Source organism: Thermobia domestica, chromosome 1 (assembly GCF_964235325.1).
Source record: "Thermobia domestica chromosome 1, izTheDome1.hap1.1, whole genome shotgun sequence".
Classification (NCBI taxonomy): domain Eukaryota; kingdom Metazoa; phylum Arthropoda; class Insecta; order Zygentoma; family Lepismatidae; genus Thermobia; species Thermobia domestica.
Window position 1 is genome coordinate 166,280,218 of NC_137454.1, and position 17,229 is coordinate 166,297,446.

Consider the following 17,229-nt stretch of genomic DNA (forward strand, 5'->3'; position numbering starts at 1 on the left):
TAAGTTTTTAAAAATATATTACTTTGTCTGAAGTTTCTAAACGTTTTCTTTCCCATTCAGGATAAAAATTTATTGATTTTTTTTTGTTTATTTACATTTTCTTAATTTATTAATGCATCAGTATATCAAATTATATAATTTTTCTACACAGGAGGTGTAATATATATTCATATAACAAATTAAAAAGATGTAAATATAAATGTAAATAAGTATGTATATAATCTGTAATTGTGGTCCAAAATAAAAGGAAAGTAATGATTCTTTTATATTTGACATTTGGTTTTATATGTTGAAACTGTAAATCTTACTCTTGCTGTGAGAGGCATTGGGTATTTTTTATTTGAAGAATTGGAATTTTCACTGACCTTCTTTTCAGTCATGCTTGGTCTCGCTCCTGGGAGCTACCCATTTCATTTCAGACTGCTAGCAGCTTGTTTTGCACAAGTCCGATCGACAATGTATTGGAAAATTACATAGTCATCAAATAGCTCAATCGAAACAACAATAAAATAGAGACACGTAATTTTACGATTCAAATATATTTTGAGACTTTTGCGTTAAAATCATAAACTGAGATACATTACTTTATGTGAAAATAGTTCAATTGAATGTTTATGATGATATTCCAAGTAAATAATTGTTTTAAATAATGACAATGACGTAAGGACTACAAAAATTGTCAAGGTAACAACTGCTGCTTTTAAGGAGTTGTGAAAAATTTCCAAGTGCATAACATAAGTAAAATAAAAGAAATGGGAGAAGCTATCTCACATTGAATACAAGTGGGATCAAGCTTATTATTTTTTAAGGTAAAAAGATAACAAAATTTGGAAACAGTGTGAAATAACTTTAAGAAATTACCTAAAATAAGGCTATTTTTGTTGTTTTTTAAGTAGTTTGTTAAGAAGAAACAAAACTACAGAGTTGTTAGTGCAATTTATTTTCGAAAGAAGGTACTTCTTAAGAGGGTTAAATGGAAATGAGATGAAACAAAAGAAGGTGTAATAAATATAATGACAGTATCAAGTGATGATGCGACTTTTCCTATATTTAAACGATAAATGTATTCCGTACGTGTATTAAAGTACCGGTATTTGATACATGTACGAAATGTGGTGCTGATAATTGATAAACACTAGCAACAACTCAGAACGCCACAGATTAAGGAATATAAAGTTATGTAATCGTATAATTCGATGACGTTAAGTATTTATATAGTGAAGAAGGATTTATAGAAGAAAGATTCTGCAAATTGATATACCTAGAAAAATTTCTTTCATTGTAAATGTGATGAAACTCCAATTTGTCACGTAATATTCTATCTCTGCTTTCACGGATACGCTTTTTCATTTAAGTTTTTGAAAACAAAAAGTTTACAATCCTTTTTCTCTTTAACATACGTATATCAGATGGTGGAAATATTTATTGCTCAATCATAATACTAATTTGTAATTTTAAAACAGAAAAATTGAAAGGCCTCTTCGCATTTGTTGAATTTGGGATGCATGTGTAATAATAATAATAATAATAATAATAATAATAATAATAATAATAATAATAATAATAATAATAATAATAATAATAATAATAATAATAATAATAAAAGTCACTCTAATTAATTATTTTTCTTTTTCAGATAGTAAGTAGATCTTGAGTATCGGAAGCCCTTGTAGAAATATACTAATAAAACGTCGTCAATGAAATGTTCTCGTATTTTCAAAGCCAAAGAAATGAAGGAACCTAACGTGCAAACGCATGAATTCATGTGCCAATGTCTGAATGAAGTACTAAGAGTTCTCCACTACTCTAGGCGCTGACATTCCTTATGTTCTTGAGTGTAAGTTCAACTGTAGCATAGTGCGTTAGAATTAAATCTTTCTAAAATTGACCCTCTTTGATTCAGCAGAAAATTCATCAATTTACACACATAGCCAAGTTGCAGAGTTCAAATGAACGGGAAGCTTCTAAGTTTTCTGCCAGAGAAATTTATTGAAAATATTTTTTAATATGGATATTTAAATGTAACCGAGCAAGTAACAATTTAGGAAAAGCAATTTCGATTGTAAAGGATTTAATACTGGAATGTTACTGACTTACTGCGAGAAGTCAGTGATTTTTTTAAAGGTAAACTTTTATGAAGCATTTGCTAATTTGACTGAGTAAATTGAAAAATATTGATGAGAGTGCAAAAAAAAAAAAAAAAAAAAAAAAAAAAAATCTGATTCAGTGAGAATAATTCACCATAAAGAACTTGTGCATAAGCTAACAGCTAAAAGTCAGGAAAGGAAATGATGAAGAGAACTGTAACTAGAAGAAGAATGCAACAGGAGTGTAGCCTTTCACCAACTTTATTCAATATCTCTTTAGTGAAAATAGTGAAAAATGCTTTTTCTGTCAGTATTGTATTTTGACAGAATAGAAGCATTAAATGTAGGAAATATTAATTGATAATTGCTATATCAAGACGAAAGGTTACCTGAGGACCATATTGTACTAAACTACCTCGGTTTTCAGCAAGAGAGTTGCTAGTGGTCTGGTCGATAGTCGATCGATTTTGCCTGAATCTGCAATGATAATCTCCAGTAATTTCATCTGCGGATCAAGCTTGTTAAAAGAAATATTTGACAAGATTTTATAGGATGTTGACAAAGGAGAGGTTCCTTGATATTATTATAATCAACTTGGTCACCTTTGTTGAGAATTGGAACAATGATTGATCCCATTCATTTTTGTGTCAACTCCTCCTTGTTTCATATGAAAGGAATTAGTTTGTTATCTCGTTTCACAATTTTTTCCTACTAGCAAAAATTAACTCTGCTCGAGAATTTCTTCTACACCGGAGATTTGTGTTTCTTTAATTTCTCTATACTAACTTCTATTTATGTTCGTTTAGGATCTGGAATACAGTTCTGCTGTATGCATTTCTTTTTATTGCCCAGTTTTTTGAGTTTTCTATATATTATTTGTTTAGCAAATTATCAAAGAATCTTTCCAAGTGTTCAAAATACTACCTGTATACATGAGAACTGCTCCGTCCACTTTCTTTAATGTACGTTGTATAAGCGCGAGGTTGATAGCCACTCTTAAATTCGTTGATGTCTTTATACATGTTCCTAATGTTTTTGTTTTAGCGTTATCTTCAAATTCAATAAATGTAGTTTTAAAAAAAAGGTTTCTTTGTTCCAAAAGTTTGTGAAGTTTCCTGCTTGATGTCAACCAAATATTGTGCCGTCCTATCTTTCGGAATTTGCAACAAACGCAGTTTTGTCTGTTTTCTCTTATATGGTTTCGCTTGTCTCAATTTTAATTTTGCTGAAATTTTAATATCACTAATATTAACCCAAGTATCCTCAACACTAGTGTATTCCGAACCTTCTAAAAGCGAGAATCTACTCGACACTTCAATCTAGTATTCCTCTCTCCCCTGGCTCTCCTCTAACTCTTTTAAATTAAACCTCTCTGTTTTCAAATTTTGATTATTTCCTTTCTTCAATGATAATCTCTCTCTTACAATCTCTGCTACCAGGTAGTGATCAGTGTCACATCCAGTTCCCCTAAACGACCGAATATCAATTATGCTCAACTGTTTTCTTCTATCTACTAAAATGTGATCAATTTGGTTATATATTTTTCCATCTGGTAAGGATCAAGTATATTTATGAATATCGTGATGTGAAAGTGTTATACTCTTCACCATAAGATTTTTGGATATTGAAAAGTTCATGAGTCTCACGCCGTTGTCATTATTTTCCTTATGTAGATTTTCGCTCACTATAGTCGATTTGGAAATATGCTCTCGTCCAATTTTCGCATTGAAATCTTCTAACAGAATTTTCATGTTGTATCGCGGTAGTTGGTCAAATACGCGTTTTGCTCCTACGTAAAAACTATTCTTTACATCGTCATCCTTCTCTTCGGTTGGGGCATGTACAGTTAGAACAATAATATTGTGCCATCGATCCTTGAGAGTAATAAAGAAAAGTTTATATTAACAAATTCAAGACATTTAATTGCATATGTTGCTCATTCGTGATCGAAACCCTCTTCTTCCCCATAAACAACATAAAATGTCCGGCTTCCTTTCCTTCCCATCTAACTTCCTGAATTTCTATCACGTCCATCCTATATTTCTCCAACTCATTCGTTACGGATTTAATGCATCTACTCTATAAAGACTTATATTCCATCTTCCAAATTTCATGTTCATTTTACTTTGCTGAGGTTGTGCCAATTGCCAAGTGATCAGTCCTGATCCGAAGCTTTTGTTTATGTTTCCGATCAAGTACCCTTTTATACTGGATGAGTTTGTTAGCCTCATGCCCATGCCCCTAAGCTGGAAGACTACCCATTGTCATCTTTCTGGGATGCTTATTCAATATATTCGCAGCTAACCTCCATGTCTAGCAACCTTCTGCTCGGTTCACTAAATAGGTGAACAGTTTGACATGATTCGTTTTTATTTTATTATTGAGATACCCCGAGCTTAAGTTGGTGGAATGTTATACTTGATAACTATTGTATATTACAAGTATCAAACCACCATTCTTTTATTTTCTTCCTCACTTATAAATGACGATCATATTTGCTTAATTCGCTCAAAGAATTTTTACACGTTGGAAGTGTACATAATATCTTATTAAAGCAAATGTGTAGATAGCGGGTTGTTCAACTGGCTAATGGCCAGTGTCTTGAATCCAAACACTATCATTTCTGGTTTCTGAGACTGGAGTTCGGTACTTCTTAGTTCAAAAGCTTCGTAATTATCTCCCAATGCTAAGTCAACTACGAAAATTCTGCATCCCATTGGAAATAAAACCCGGGCTCATGGTACCAAAGTACACACGTCAACGATACAACTACAAAAAAGTATTAGTACTATCGTTTCCAGAGTAATAGAATAAATATATTGATTTAAATACTGCAAAGATTTGAAAGTATTCGGCGGATAGGAAAACGATAAGAACATGCTGATTATTAAAATAGCATAACCCTTAGATCTCACTGTTCCGTTAGTTTGGGTTTGCAATACGTTTTTGAAATACCCTAATGGAACATCGAGTGGTCAAGCTTCTTCTTTTTCTTTCGTAGTACGATTCAGATGTTAGACAAGAACTTGAAATTATATATTTTCAATATATCTCATCACATTCTATAAATTCCATTTTAAAATATAACATTTTATATATTACATATAACCATTTATAGTGTATATTAGTTCTTTTTTATATAATACAAAATATTTTCATTTTAGATACATCGGAAGAATGAAGGCTGCTAAACAACCAAATGTAAAACCTTCTAAATCCGTCTTACAAAGTGAGACAGGCCGAAAGACTGCACTATCAATCAAAGCAAGCAAAAATAATAGTAATATTCAGCAACCTAACCCGTCAGAAGAAATAAGTGATAATAGTAACAATAGTTCACGAACTGATAACAAGCGAGGAACTATACGAAAGCAAAAAGCTCAACCACATCAGTGTCGACCAAATACAGAAAAGGAAAGTATTGTTTCGAACGGCAATACCACAGGAAATAGTCCACAACGTTCCAATAATAAATCATCTCGTGTTACAATTGACAACAGTATGACAACGACACCAACTGACAATAGTACAAAACAGCCGGCTGTAGAAAAAAAATCCAAAAAAGACAGGCTGGCAACATCGCCTCTGCCAAACAAAAGTGTTTTAATGGAGTCTCAAAGAAACCATCAAAAGAAAATTGTATCTGGTGGCGAGAGAGGAAGCATGTCGCCCTCTAAACGGGATACTCACGACACTTCAAGTGTACTATTATCTTCAAGTAGAACAGTAAACAAAATAAACAAAAATACTTTTATTCGTTCTGACGCTTCCAGCCAGAAGGATCCGAAAATGTCCGAAAGAAATAGGAATAAAGATTCGTTTTACGAACTGAGAAGGTTATGGTCTTTACACAGTAAATTAGGTGTAATAAAAAATATGATGGAAGGAAATTTACCAATGCAAAATCTAGAAGAAAATGAAAAGCCAGAAGTTCCTCATCCGAGTGGGTCTAAGTCCTCAGGTAAGACTCGAACGGAAAAGGACAATACAAAGAAAACTGAAAGTTACAGGAGAATGAAAGAGTTAGAACATCAACGGAATGAAGCCAAAAAGAAGTATTCTGAGTCAATGGACCAAAAAAATAATTCCAAAGAGGTTGCTTTAAAAGGAAGTGGAGATCAAGGACACAATTCTCTGGGATCGAAATATCCAGGAGATGGTTCTCACCTCCATAGACAAAAGGAAGGATCAGGCACAAGAGATAAATCTAAACTTATTTCTCCCATGACTAGAAATATAAAATCCAATACTACACAAAATTTAACGTCAACTAGTGTTATGCCCTTATGCAAGGTAACAAGTGACCTAAGAGCAAAAGAAGCAAGTCATGGATGCAACGGTAATGCTCTCTTAGAAAACATGAGATATTCGCCTTCTTCATGCGCTGTTGTCACACCCTCTTCTAGTAAATCTCCAAGTTCTCAATTAGTGTCGAACCAAGTCAAATTCCAGTGCCTTGATGACGATACTTTATTAATAAATGCGTCCACAACATGGAGGGAAAGAAATGACTTGGATTCTCAACCTTCACAGCAAACATTTATGTGGAACGTTAAAATTCCCCCTTCAGGACCTCTACAGTTCACAGTGAATGAAGATCCAACTCTATCTTTTACCTTAAATGGTAAGCCACTACCTTCTATTGCTGCAAAAGCAGCATCCTCTGATGAAAATAGTATTACATCAAGTCTTCCTTCACTTTCACAAACAAGTGATTCAAATGATAAGAATGAATCAGCAAGTAAACCTCATCTTCTCTCCATTTCATATTCACAAACTCCGATCTCTCGAAAGAGCGGGAGAAGCAAAAAAACTATAACATGCCCCCGGAGTACTTCACCTGTTCTTTTGTCTATATCCAAGAATATCACAACACCTTCTACAAATACGTGCGCGTGTGCTACTCAGAAAGTGTCATCAACTGTAACGTATCCACCAGCTGAAAAGGATGAGAATATTACCAGTGCTATTCCAAATCATCAAAGAGAACTGCCAGCACCTCCTACTTGTGTTCCCATCCGTCAAGCTTCGTATGTGATTGTTAGTAAAGATGACTCTTCAACTTTTGTTTCTGCAGGTACGTTGATGGAATCTTCAATAGCATCAGGTGATTCTTCTGTAGTCATTAAAGAGGCGCCATTATCACCAACATTTGAAACATCCTTAACAAATGATGATGATCAACATGAAACATCACATGCAAAGCAACACTCTTCCAATAATTTGTCAGAAACCATTCAAGATATAAAAGATCAATCAATGCCATTAGATTGTCTTGTAACCGCTTCACCAACTATTACTGCTAGGGAAGTGGGAAAAAATAAAACTGATAATTTAGCTCAAAATACTGTTGGGAATAAGAAAGAGAAAACAGTGATTATGAGTTCAAAAAGTAATAAAATCACACCTAGTTTACCATCAGATAAAGCAGATATTTCTCATAAGCAAGATACTAATTCTGATTGTGTTGAAAAATAAAAGTTTTGCACAAAACTTATTAGTGATATGATTGCTATTATGTATTGAAAATATGGAACGATAATAAACCGAAGTTTAGCCACAAGCACAATGAATGAACAACTGCAAGTGGGATGGCTTCCTTCTTTGGCTTAAGTCACAGCAAGATAATATTTCATCTTCACGGTAGCTCTACTATGCGAAAAATCTTAGTAGTTAAGTTTTAAGGGAAGAGGGGGCTATATATATATCGGATGTTCTGAAACTATCACCTACGAACAACAGAGCTCTATTCTTTAGGTTAAAGTAAAGCTAAAATCCTATATAATGACATACTCTTCAGGGCCTCCTTCAGCCGCTATAGGGAATCAAAATTTCATTATGTGGCAACGTTGCAGATTAACTTCGAATCATTGTTCTACGAATCCATCAAGCAGTTACTTCGATTGTTAGCTAATATGTGGTGCTAGTGCCAACTTATATAAACTTTAACTTCCATCTGGAAATAATCGATGTACCTGTTTGATAGACTGATAGATCTTCTTCATAGTTCTTTACCTACGACATTGCCACATAGTGCAATTCGCATCTTCAGACAAGGCCCTGAAAGATATACAACTGTACATATATATATATATATATATATATATATATATATATATATATATATATATATATATATATATATATATATATATATATATATATATATATTTTGCTTTATTTTGATTTGCAGAATAGTGCTCTGAAGTCCGTGGGCGCCATTTTTAGAACACCCTATATATATTTACACGCCACATTAAAGGTGATGTTGTCTGTTGTTTGTGATCGCATCATGAGTAAACATCTGAACAGTTTGAAATAGTCTGAACATAGTTAGTTCGGACTACCTCATGCTCGAATTTTGTTGTGTCACTCAGATTAAATGGGGTATCCCATTCAACTGGGTAGGGGAGTTCAAAATTTATGTTAAAAATAAAGTTTATAATAAAAACCCATAAAAATATCTTATGGGTTTTTATCATTACACTTTCATTGGAATACTTCTATTCAGAAGGGGAAAGGGGGTTCAAATATTTTCTCTAAACTCATGCGAAAAGTAGACATTCAGGCTAGTATGTATTAATTAGTAAACTTTATGTGGATAAGGAAAATAGAAGCTCGTGTTTACATATAAATGAAAAGGAGTTTACCTATGTCTGCAGTAGTGCCAAAGTGAATCAATAAAGACCACATCGGTATGCATTCCGCCATATTAGGCTCTTGAAATTACTGTAGCTGTGTGTTAAAAGATAAGAGTACTTTTCATGCAGGTAGATCAATATGGTCTCTTATGAGCTTCAAATACACTTCACTTCTGTCCCGTTAGGCCACTAATCGAGCATTATTTTTTAAAGTGAATACTAACACAGAAGTACCAATAATGGAATTACTCTCTCCATGGTATTACTGATTGGTTGAAGTGTTGAACATTGATAATTTTTAATACGATGGAATACAGTTAAACTTGTAAATCAATGTTGTATTTGTTTTGAGCTTTACTTAATATCTTACAAATTGTAAATATATGATTTTGCAATAGATGATGTTGCAAGTCTATGATTAAGCCAAACTTATATTAAGAAACGAGCCGATCAATTGGAGTATAAGAGAAACAAGTTCACATTTGATCATTTTGTACATATTTCATTTTTAAGATCTCTATCTGAAAGTTCATTCAGAGTTTAAAAGATTCATGATTACAAGGTTAACTTTTCCATGTGCTTAGGTGATCCGTACAAACTTTACAATCTTTATTCACAACTTTGGTAATTATTTTGTTTTCTATTTACTTTAGATAATAGTTTATCAATTATTCCCTGGTTCCTTTGTGATCTGAATGCCCCAATTCTAGGACAAATCATAAGCTTCCGATGATCATAGATTATCAATATAGTGTATAACAATACTGGTTTCTTAGAGATTAAACCTTTTAATAGATAATCTATTATCCAAAATGTTATTTCTCTTAGGAGTGAACATATGATTTTCTTATAAATTTAAAGTTTGAAGTTTTATGCAAATCCTATAATAAAAAATACAATTGCTTAACTTGTGTTGTGTAAATTACATTTGTCTTTGACAATGATTTCAACAGGGCTCCTACTGATTTGCAGAAATCTATTTCCCTGACTTCACCCTGACGTTTTCTCTGACTTTCCCTGATCTTTGGCAGCATATTTCCTGATTTCATGACATGTCGGATGACGTTGACATACAAACAAGGAATAAATAACGATGAATATTTACGTATGAGAACATTTATTTTATAGATACAAATAGTAATCAATTACTCATACGTACATTCCGCTTATCTCACATAAAACTCTAAGCAACATCCCATATAGTGGTTGGCTAAGCTGAAATTGGTGTACAATTAATGTTAGAAAAAATATATTTTATAAAATTTCCCAGACTTTCGTTGATTTTCAGTCTTTTTTCCTGCTTTTTAGTCACTCAGGGAATAGGGAACAAACTTTCGTATTCCCTGAGCTTTTCTGACCTGCACCATTTAATCTGAGTTTTCCCTGACTTCCCTGGCCAGTAAGAACCCTCTTCAATAGATTAGACTTCACTCTTCTATTGGTCAATTAAACGAAGATTAAACAGAAACTTTTAGATCTTCGTGTATGTCTTTATTTCTTTGAACAAAATGTTCTTAATTTGAAGTGCTCCTAAAGTAAACTTACATCACTTGTAAATCTCAAACTTTTATGCAAATGTATATAATACGCAGTATATATCAACAAACAAACAATGGCTATGTTCCATTCTAATGTATACAGACCAAGATAGGTAATTTCGGGCGTATACGAAGTTGTATGTGATTATGACCGAACGTATCTTGGAATGACAAAAAGAAATGTAGACTCTAAGATTAGAGAGCACAGTGATGCCAAACATCACAAGCCACCCGCATCAGGATTATCAAAGCATTTAAGGAAATTTAACCATTCCATTAAAGCCATAAAGGTTTTACGTAAGACATTATCTATAATAGAAAGATACGCATACAAACGATATTTCATAAGAACGAAATAAATAAATAAATAAATAAACTTATATAAACCAAGTTAGATAAACAATGGAACTTTATAATAAGAGACTCAATTCATAAACTTTGTTAAAATTTCCGTAGATATACCGATCGTACCAGGATATCCACTGAAATGGATATTACTAATAAAACAGATGAAAGATAAATTCATGGAAAATTGTAGTACGGAAATATTGGACGTTAGCGTTAAGTAAGATGGTGGCGACTGTTTGTTGATATTTATAATGCGTTATATACATTTCGTTAGAATCTTAATATTTATAAATTATATATGTTTACTTGAATTGTACTTGAAGTTAAGAACGGTTAGTTTCAGGAAATAGAAGACATGGAGAAAGATGTAAGAAGTTTTGTTTCATCTACATTTAAATAATTGACCAATAGACGATTAAAACCAAAACAACAGAACCAAGGATAAATATAATTTAAGCAACACAAGGCAATTCTTTATTTTATATTATATATTATGTATTATTTATTTTATATTATATATTCTTAATCTGAAAGACAACACTGAAGGCACAACTCACTAATATACTTTTTTTTTTTTTTTTTTTTTTTTTGTGAACAATTTTTTGGACTTTCAATCTTGAACAGCACTAAACATATGTTTTAAAAAATCAGATGATGTCTGATACGACGGATCTAAGTTAAAGTTGATGTACGATAGAATTTTTCAATTCATTATTATGATTTTAAAATCACTGAATATAATTTTCACAGTTCTCTAATCACGAATTAATTGTATTGCAAACTTAATACCAAATAAATAAATAAATAAATAAATAGTATAAAAATAAATTTTTAAAAAAGATTAAATTTCTGTATTAATCTTGTCTAAAATAGTAACTAGCTCGCATTCTTATTTTATGTTGTTCCACATGCGTTTTTCAGTGCAAGAATCAGTGAGTGAAAATGATTGGTTGCTTGATTGATAGATTGAACATTTCTTTAGAGCACCGAGACTATATGAGACAGAACTTAGTGAGATCAGAGAGCCATTACTGGAATTTGTATCTGACGTAAGTACCCTCTCCAGAAATCGAATCGATGGTCAATGAAATGACAACTTGATAAAAAAAAAATAATAATAATGACGTGTATTAAGTCATAAACTATTTCCATTATCGTGGATTTACTTACCCAGAACCAACTTCCTAATCTCATGAAATAATCTATAGTGTATTAATTTTATGTTATGATCTTTCCACCTTTTGTATTTTATCAAAGAAAAAAAGGAATCAACTATTTCACAACAAGCACCGAAAGGAATTGTTTCGAGAGAGGAAGGGCTGAAATTGAAATTCCACTAATAAATACTACAATAAAAAATAAATGCAGGGAGAATAAGATATTCCAAAGTTACTTTTTTCACTAATGAAATAATGTTTCCACCTTCAAGGTATGAATTCATAAACTAACAACATTACTGAAAAAAAAAGTTCTTAACAAAAGAGCTGTAAGACCATACATCCAAGATTGCAGGATGTCACGCTTTTATATTTTCAGTCTCACGCTTTTCAAATATCAATTGCTGCTCACTAAATAGATACTTTTCAATGTTTAAAAAAAAACGTACTAAAAATTTGATTATATTTTTTTTATTACCTACTACGTACCGAACATATGCTGCAAGTGTCATAGTATTGCGAGCGGTGATGATGTTTAGAAAGAAATATAAGCAAAAGGTTTGTACCCAGCACGAAAAACAAAATATCTTCTAAGATTAAGTAACATTTTCGGAAGATTCTTCTTCCATCTTCAACTTAAGCCCAATTCGAAGACGATTCAAAATATGAAGAGAAATATAGATAGGTAAAAAATGGTTAAAAGTCTCCTGTCAAAAATAAACACATGCATATGGTCACTCCATTTTCACTGTTCACTGTTGTTAACTGTTTTTTCCCTTTTATATCCAGACGGCGGAAATATGTAGTAAGAAGGCTGCTCCAAATCACATTTGCAAAGTATATATAGGTCAAACAAAAAGGAATATTTGTACCAGAATAGACGAGCACATTCGTACATCGCAATCTCGTAGCTTACAAGAGTTATCTGGAGTGGCAGCTCATCTTAAAGAATATGACCATAGCATTGCGAATTCATGTTTAATAGAGAAAGCAACTGAACGAAAAACTAAAGAATCCTATTACATTCATAAAGAGAAACCTACACTCAATTTAGATACAGGTGAAATAAATGTGATTTGGGGGAGCCGTTTAACTGATATTTTTTTTTTTTGTGGTAAGTACAAGCCTTTTGCTTACATTTCTTTCTATTTGCTGCGAGTATTTAAATTTCCTTATAGCTCGAAAGTTAATGAGGAGTCTATTTATCGAGTTCATCTTCCTAAATTGATGGGTTCGTGAGATACTAAATTTTTCCACATATTTTGACCCTATACCCTCCACCCTTCGATTACGCGTTTTAATCAAAGTGGTATGAAAAAAAAAAAAAACAGTTTGAGGTAAGTGATAGCTATATTCCAAAATTAATTTTAAACGATTGAACCGTTTTCCTCTGATGTGATCCCACTCAAGATCACTTTAATTCTTATATATTAGATAAGCATTAAGAGGGAGCAGGAGTGAATGTGTGCATGTAGTAGAGACTATGGATTAAAAAGTATGGATTAAAAGCTTAGATTTAACATGGGCCATATACACTTTTCATTACGTAGTTTGAGTGTATACTTTTCTTTCAGAAAAAAAAATCAAAATAGTTCAATGTAAACGAATGATACGTTAATGTAATTGTATCGATGGAAATTTCATGGCCTTATGGAGTCTTCCTTATGAACTTTCCTCATGGAGATTTCTTTTAAACTATTAATGTAATAAATATTAACTTCAATATGCACCATGAAGCTTTCATTGATACAGGTGCATTGACATATCTATCATTCATGTTGACCTATTGAGCCACTTAAAAAAAAATATCAAGGTATACGAGGTGTGTTCAAAAAGTATCGAACCTTTGGTTGGCAAAAATACCTTTATTGATTTGTAAATCCGAAACACTAATCTCCTTCAAAGTAGTCTCCTTGGTAATGCACACACTTCTTCCAGCACTCCTGCCATTGTTGGAAACACTTCTGGAACGCACTTTTTTGGAATGGTGAGTAACCGTGCCATCGTATTCCGCATGATATCTTCTCTTCATTCAAATCGGGTCCCTTTTAGTCGTATTTTCAGCTTGGGAAATAACCAAAAGTCACAAGGAGCCATGTCGAGTGAGTAGGGAGCCTGACAACACACAAGAATGTTATTTGGCGATGAAAGCCTGAATCAATTTTCGCAGACACTCTCTCCTCATGCCCAAATTCTAATTCAAAATTGAATGTACCGATCCGATTGAATAGTTTCCGCTTGGGTATCGCCAAGCTTTTGGCAAAATTTGATGCAATATCGCTGCTCAAGTTTTTCTGTCATTTTACAAAAAGTGAAACTCGACGACAGTTCACTATACGTCTTCACCCTTTGGCCGACTGCCAGTAACTGACACTTTCTGCAGGCGGGAAAAAATTTACAACTGGACATGGGTGTCTCCTCTACATCTACGCTCGAGAAAGTCTCCCACGCTTCCATTGGTTTACGCGGGGAAAATAAAGTTCGATACTTTTTGAACATTCTTTGTATAATGTATATGGCCTACGTTAAATCTAAGCTCTTAATAACGTATTAATGGTGTCCACTCGAGCTTACGTGTGTTTAAAATTTTAGTTAAAATGAGAGAAAGTTCAGTGGCGTCTGCTGCCTTCGATTTATCTTGATTAAATAGTGAAAACGATACCAGTACTGAAATATCTATAATAATAATATACCTACATGTAATATAGTATAAATATATATAATAAAGATACAAAACATACCTAATAACAACGAAATCAATACTAGGGCAATATGAATATGTAAAGAAATTTATTAACGATACTTACATTTTTAAGTACAAAAAAGAAAAAAAAAAAAGAAAACAAATATCAGTACATACAAACTTTGAAAGTTTTTAAAAATATTTCTCCAAAAAGGAATTTACACTAATGATTTTTGAAATTTTTAAAAATGGTAAGTTGATATGTATATATTTTGAATATATCTGAAAACAATGTAAACGTAGTGATTTAAAGTAATTGATAAGTTTTGGTTTCACACTATACAAAAAAAAAAAAAAAAAATCCACTTTCAATATTTGAATCATTTACAATCTGATGCATTAACATAGTAATTTATCAGAATAGAATATTTGGTATCTGAAGTGTCAAGGCTTAAATAAATTTAAGTGATGTATTACACCATTGATTTCTTCTGATTCTATTATATGCACATTTATGAGAAATGGGAAGGGTTGATATAGATCATAGCTTGATTGTCGGCCAGAAAAAAAAAAATCGAACTTCAAAAATATGAAATCAGTACTTTGGTAAAGGATAGTATTTTTTCTTACTTGAAACATTTCTTTGGTAAAGAAACAAAGATATGTTTTGAAATCCTATCACAGAATCATCTCTTTTTCTTTCTTTAACAGTCTATTTCCTATAAAATCAGTTTGGTCATCAACTCTCCTTCTTCTTCTTGTTCTTCTTTTTGGATGTTTCTAGGTACGTCCACTCTGAATGAGTTTTCTGAAAATTATAACTGAGAATGAAAGATCAGTTGTTAGAAAGAAGACAAGATTAATAACTTCACACACAGTATCCTACTCGATTCGGACGAATTTTTACTTTACTAAATATACAGAATGTTTCCTATACTCTGGAAACGATTCTTCTCAGGTAAAAAATTATACAATTCTATACAATAATAATAATACAATTAATGATTCATAGTCTTCATGTTAAAAAGAAAAAGTGAAATTGGAATCAAATTCTATTAATTTATTACTGAGAACAAAATATTACGATCGGAACTCTATATTCCGAAAATTATTAATTTATAATATAAGACGAGGATTTAGAAAAGACACAAGGACGGAACCGTACCACTACTGCCTCCTTCCATCTAAACTAATCATTAAGGCTCGGATTTCTTGATATATTTTCATTCTGGTATCTTTATACATATCTAATTAGATATGAACACATTTCCGACTATTATGAACACGAAAAAACGGTTTTAATTGGTCATATAAATAAGTATTTGAACCATGTTTAGCTTTTAGCTCATATTTGGGCCCGAAGTGACAAAAAGCATATTTTTGGTTATATTTGGGTCCCAAGTGACACAAAAACATATTTTTGGTCATATTTAGCCCGAAGTGATACAAAAGCATATTTTTTGTCATATTTGGACCCAAAGTGATACAAGCATATTTTTAGTCATATTTTAAGCAAATTTCATTTATTGCTAAGAATTATATTTGCCAGCATTGACAACAAAGCTATTTGGAACTTTCCTTCTTAGAAGTATAACAGGATTTGAAGGAATCTGTGAGCGGGTCAAATTTGGGTAACCTGGCGTAGCATCGATTACTTTTGAAAAAGAAATCTCCACTTGAATCCTAATTCTACCTTTCTCTTCTCCTGCAAAGTAAGTCCAGTTTCTTCGTTGCATATTGGTGGAAAATATTTCCATGCACATCCAGGGGAAACATAAAGTACATGGAAAGTAGTATTACAAAAGTACTGGTAATCCATTTTGAACACAGGAGAATTTCCCCGGGCCACTTCCTGACTCATTGCTGATGACTTATTTTCTCTCCTTTTACACTGAACGTATGTATAGTTTTCTAGTATGTGTTATTATTTAACAAACTCATACACTTATATTTAAAAAAGTTGGAAAGGCTTTTGCCATAATATCTGACATCACTGAGTTTCAAAATGCCTAAAGTTAAAGTGTTCTAGTACTGTAAAGTTGCGCTGCTTTTTTTTTTTTTTTTTTTTTTTTTTTTACCAGCATCATTTCAGCATTTGCTAGGAAGGGAGATGATTCTTACATATACAAGTTTAATGTCCAACGTTTATGTACCGATGATGAGATGGATTATCATGGTGGAATGACGAAAGTGGAAAGGACAATTCCGAGAAAAAACACGCCTACAGTATTTGTCCACTTCAAAGCCAACTTGGCAAGAGCTGGTAACGAACTAGGGACCCACGCGTCTAGAGGTGAGCGTCCTGAGTCACCACAGTCACTTTATGTTAGTATAGTTTTAATTTACTTATTAGTATAAATTAATACTCAGAGAGGTCATTTCCACCCACCTCTACAGGCCCATAGACACTTTTATTTATTAGATTATATTTTAGGTCATACTTCTCCATTTTTAGAGCATAAATGCATGTAGATTTTCAAAGATCTTAGGTCATACAGATCTGAGCTCTAATCATAAATTTTCAATGAAAACAGTAAAACATCTTGTTATACGATTACATTATCTTGTTTAGCCTATGTAAAATGCTACTTCTGCCAACGTCTGACAAAATTATAAGAATTTACTTTTCTGACGGCTCATACGGGAATTTCACAACTTTTCCTTTATGTGCTGTGTAATTTTAATGTATTTCAAAGTATTTTAATGTTTCTATCTTTAATACATATATACATACATACCTTAGCATTACCCTCCTGCCCCCTCATAAATATATAT

General features: G+C 32.3%; 2 protein-coding genes across 5 annotated transcripts in view; one reads left to right on the forward strand and one right to left on the reverse strand.

Annotated features, from left to right (window-relative positions):
• The first annotated feature begins 682 nt into the window (after nucleotides 1-682).
• On the forward strand, nucleotides 683-7,638 carry LOC145690756 (uncharacterized). 2 transcript variants are annotated; one of them, XM_081765978.1, is made up of 3 exons: nucleotides 683-809; nucleotides 1,637-1,837; nucleotides 5,252-7,638. In XM_081765978.1, exon 3 carries the CDS (start codon nucleotides 5,265-5,267, stop codon nucleotides 7,563-7,565), a length of 2,301 nt encoding a protein of 766 aa, XP_081622104.1. In that variant the 5' UTR covers nucleotides 683-809; nucleotides 1,637-1,837; nucleotides 5,252-5,264; the 3' UTR covers nucleotides 7,566-7,638. The 2 variants fall into 2 exon arrangements, with proteins under 2 accessions (XP_081622104.1, XP_081622112.1); XM_081765986.1 differs by having other exon boundaries at nucleotides 685-809; nucleotides 1,641-1,837.
• A 6,970-nt stretch (nucleotides 7,639-14,608) lies between these two features.
• The window catches only part of LOC145690770 (uncharacterized), a 132,067-nt gene continuing 129,446 nt past the window's right edge, over nucleotides 14,609-17,229 (reverse strand). Inside the window, exon 7 of one of the 3 annotated variants that reach the window (XM_081766013.1) lies at nucleotides 14,609-15,275. In XM_081766013.1, coding sequence (XP_081622139.1) covers nucleotides 15,194-15,275 — 82 coding nt within the window. In that variant the 3' untranslated portion in view covers nucleotides 14,609-15,193. The remainder of the gene's footprint in view (nucleotides 15,276-17,229) is intronic. The other 2 variants (XM_081766031.1, XM_081766022.1) reach the window with 2 other exon arrangements.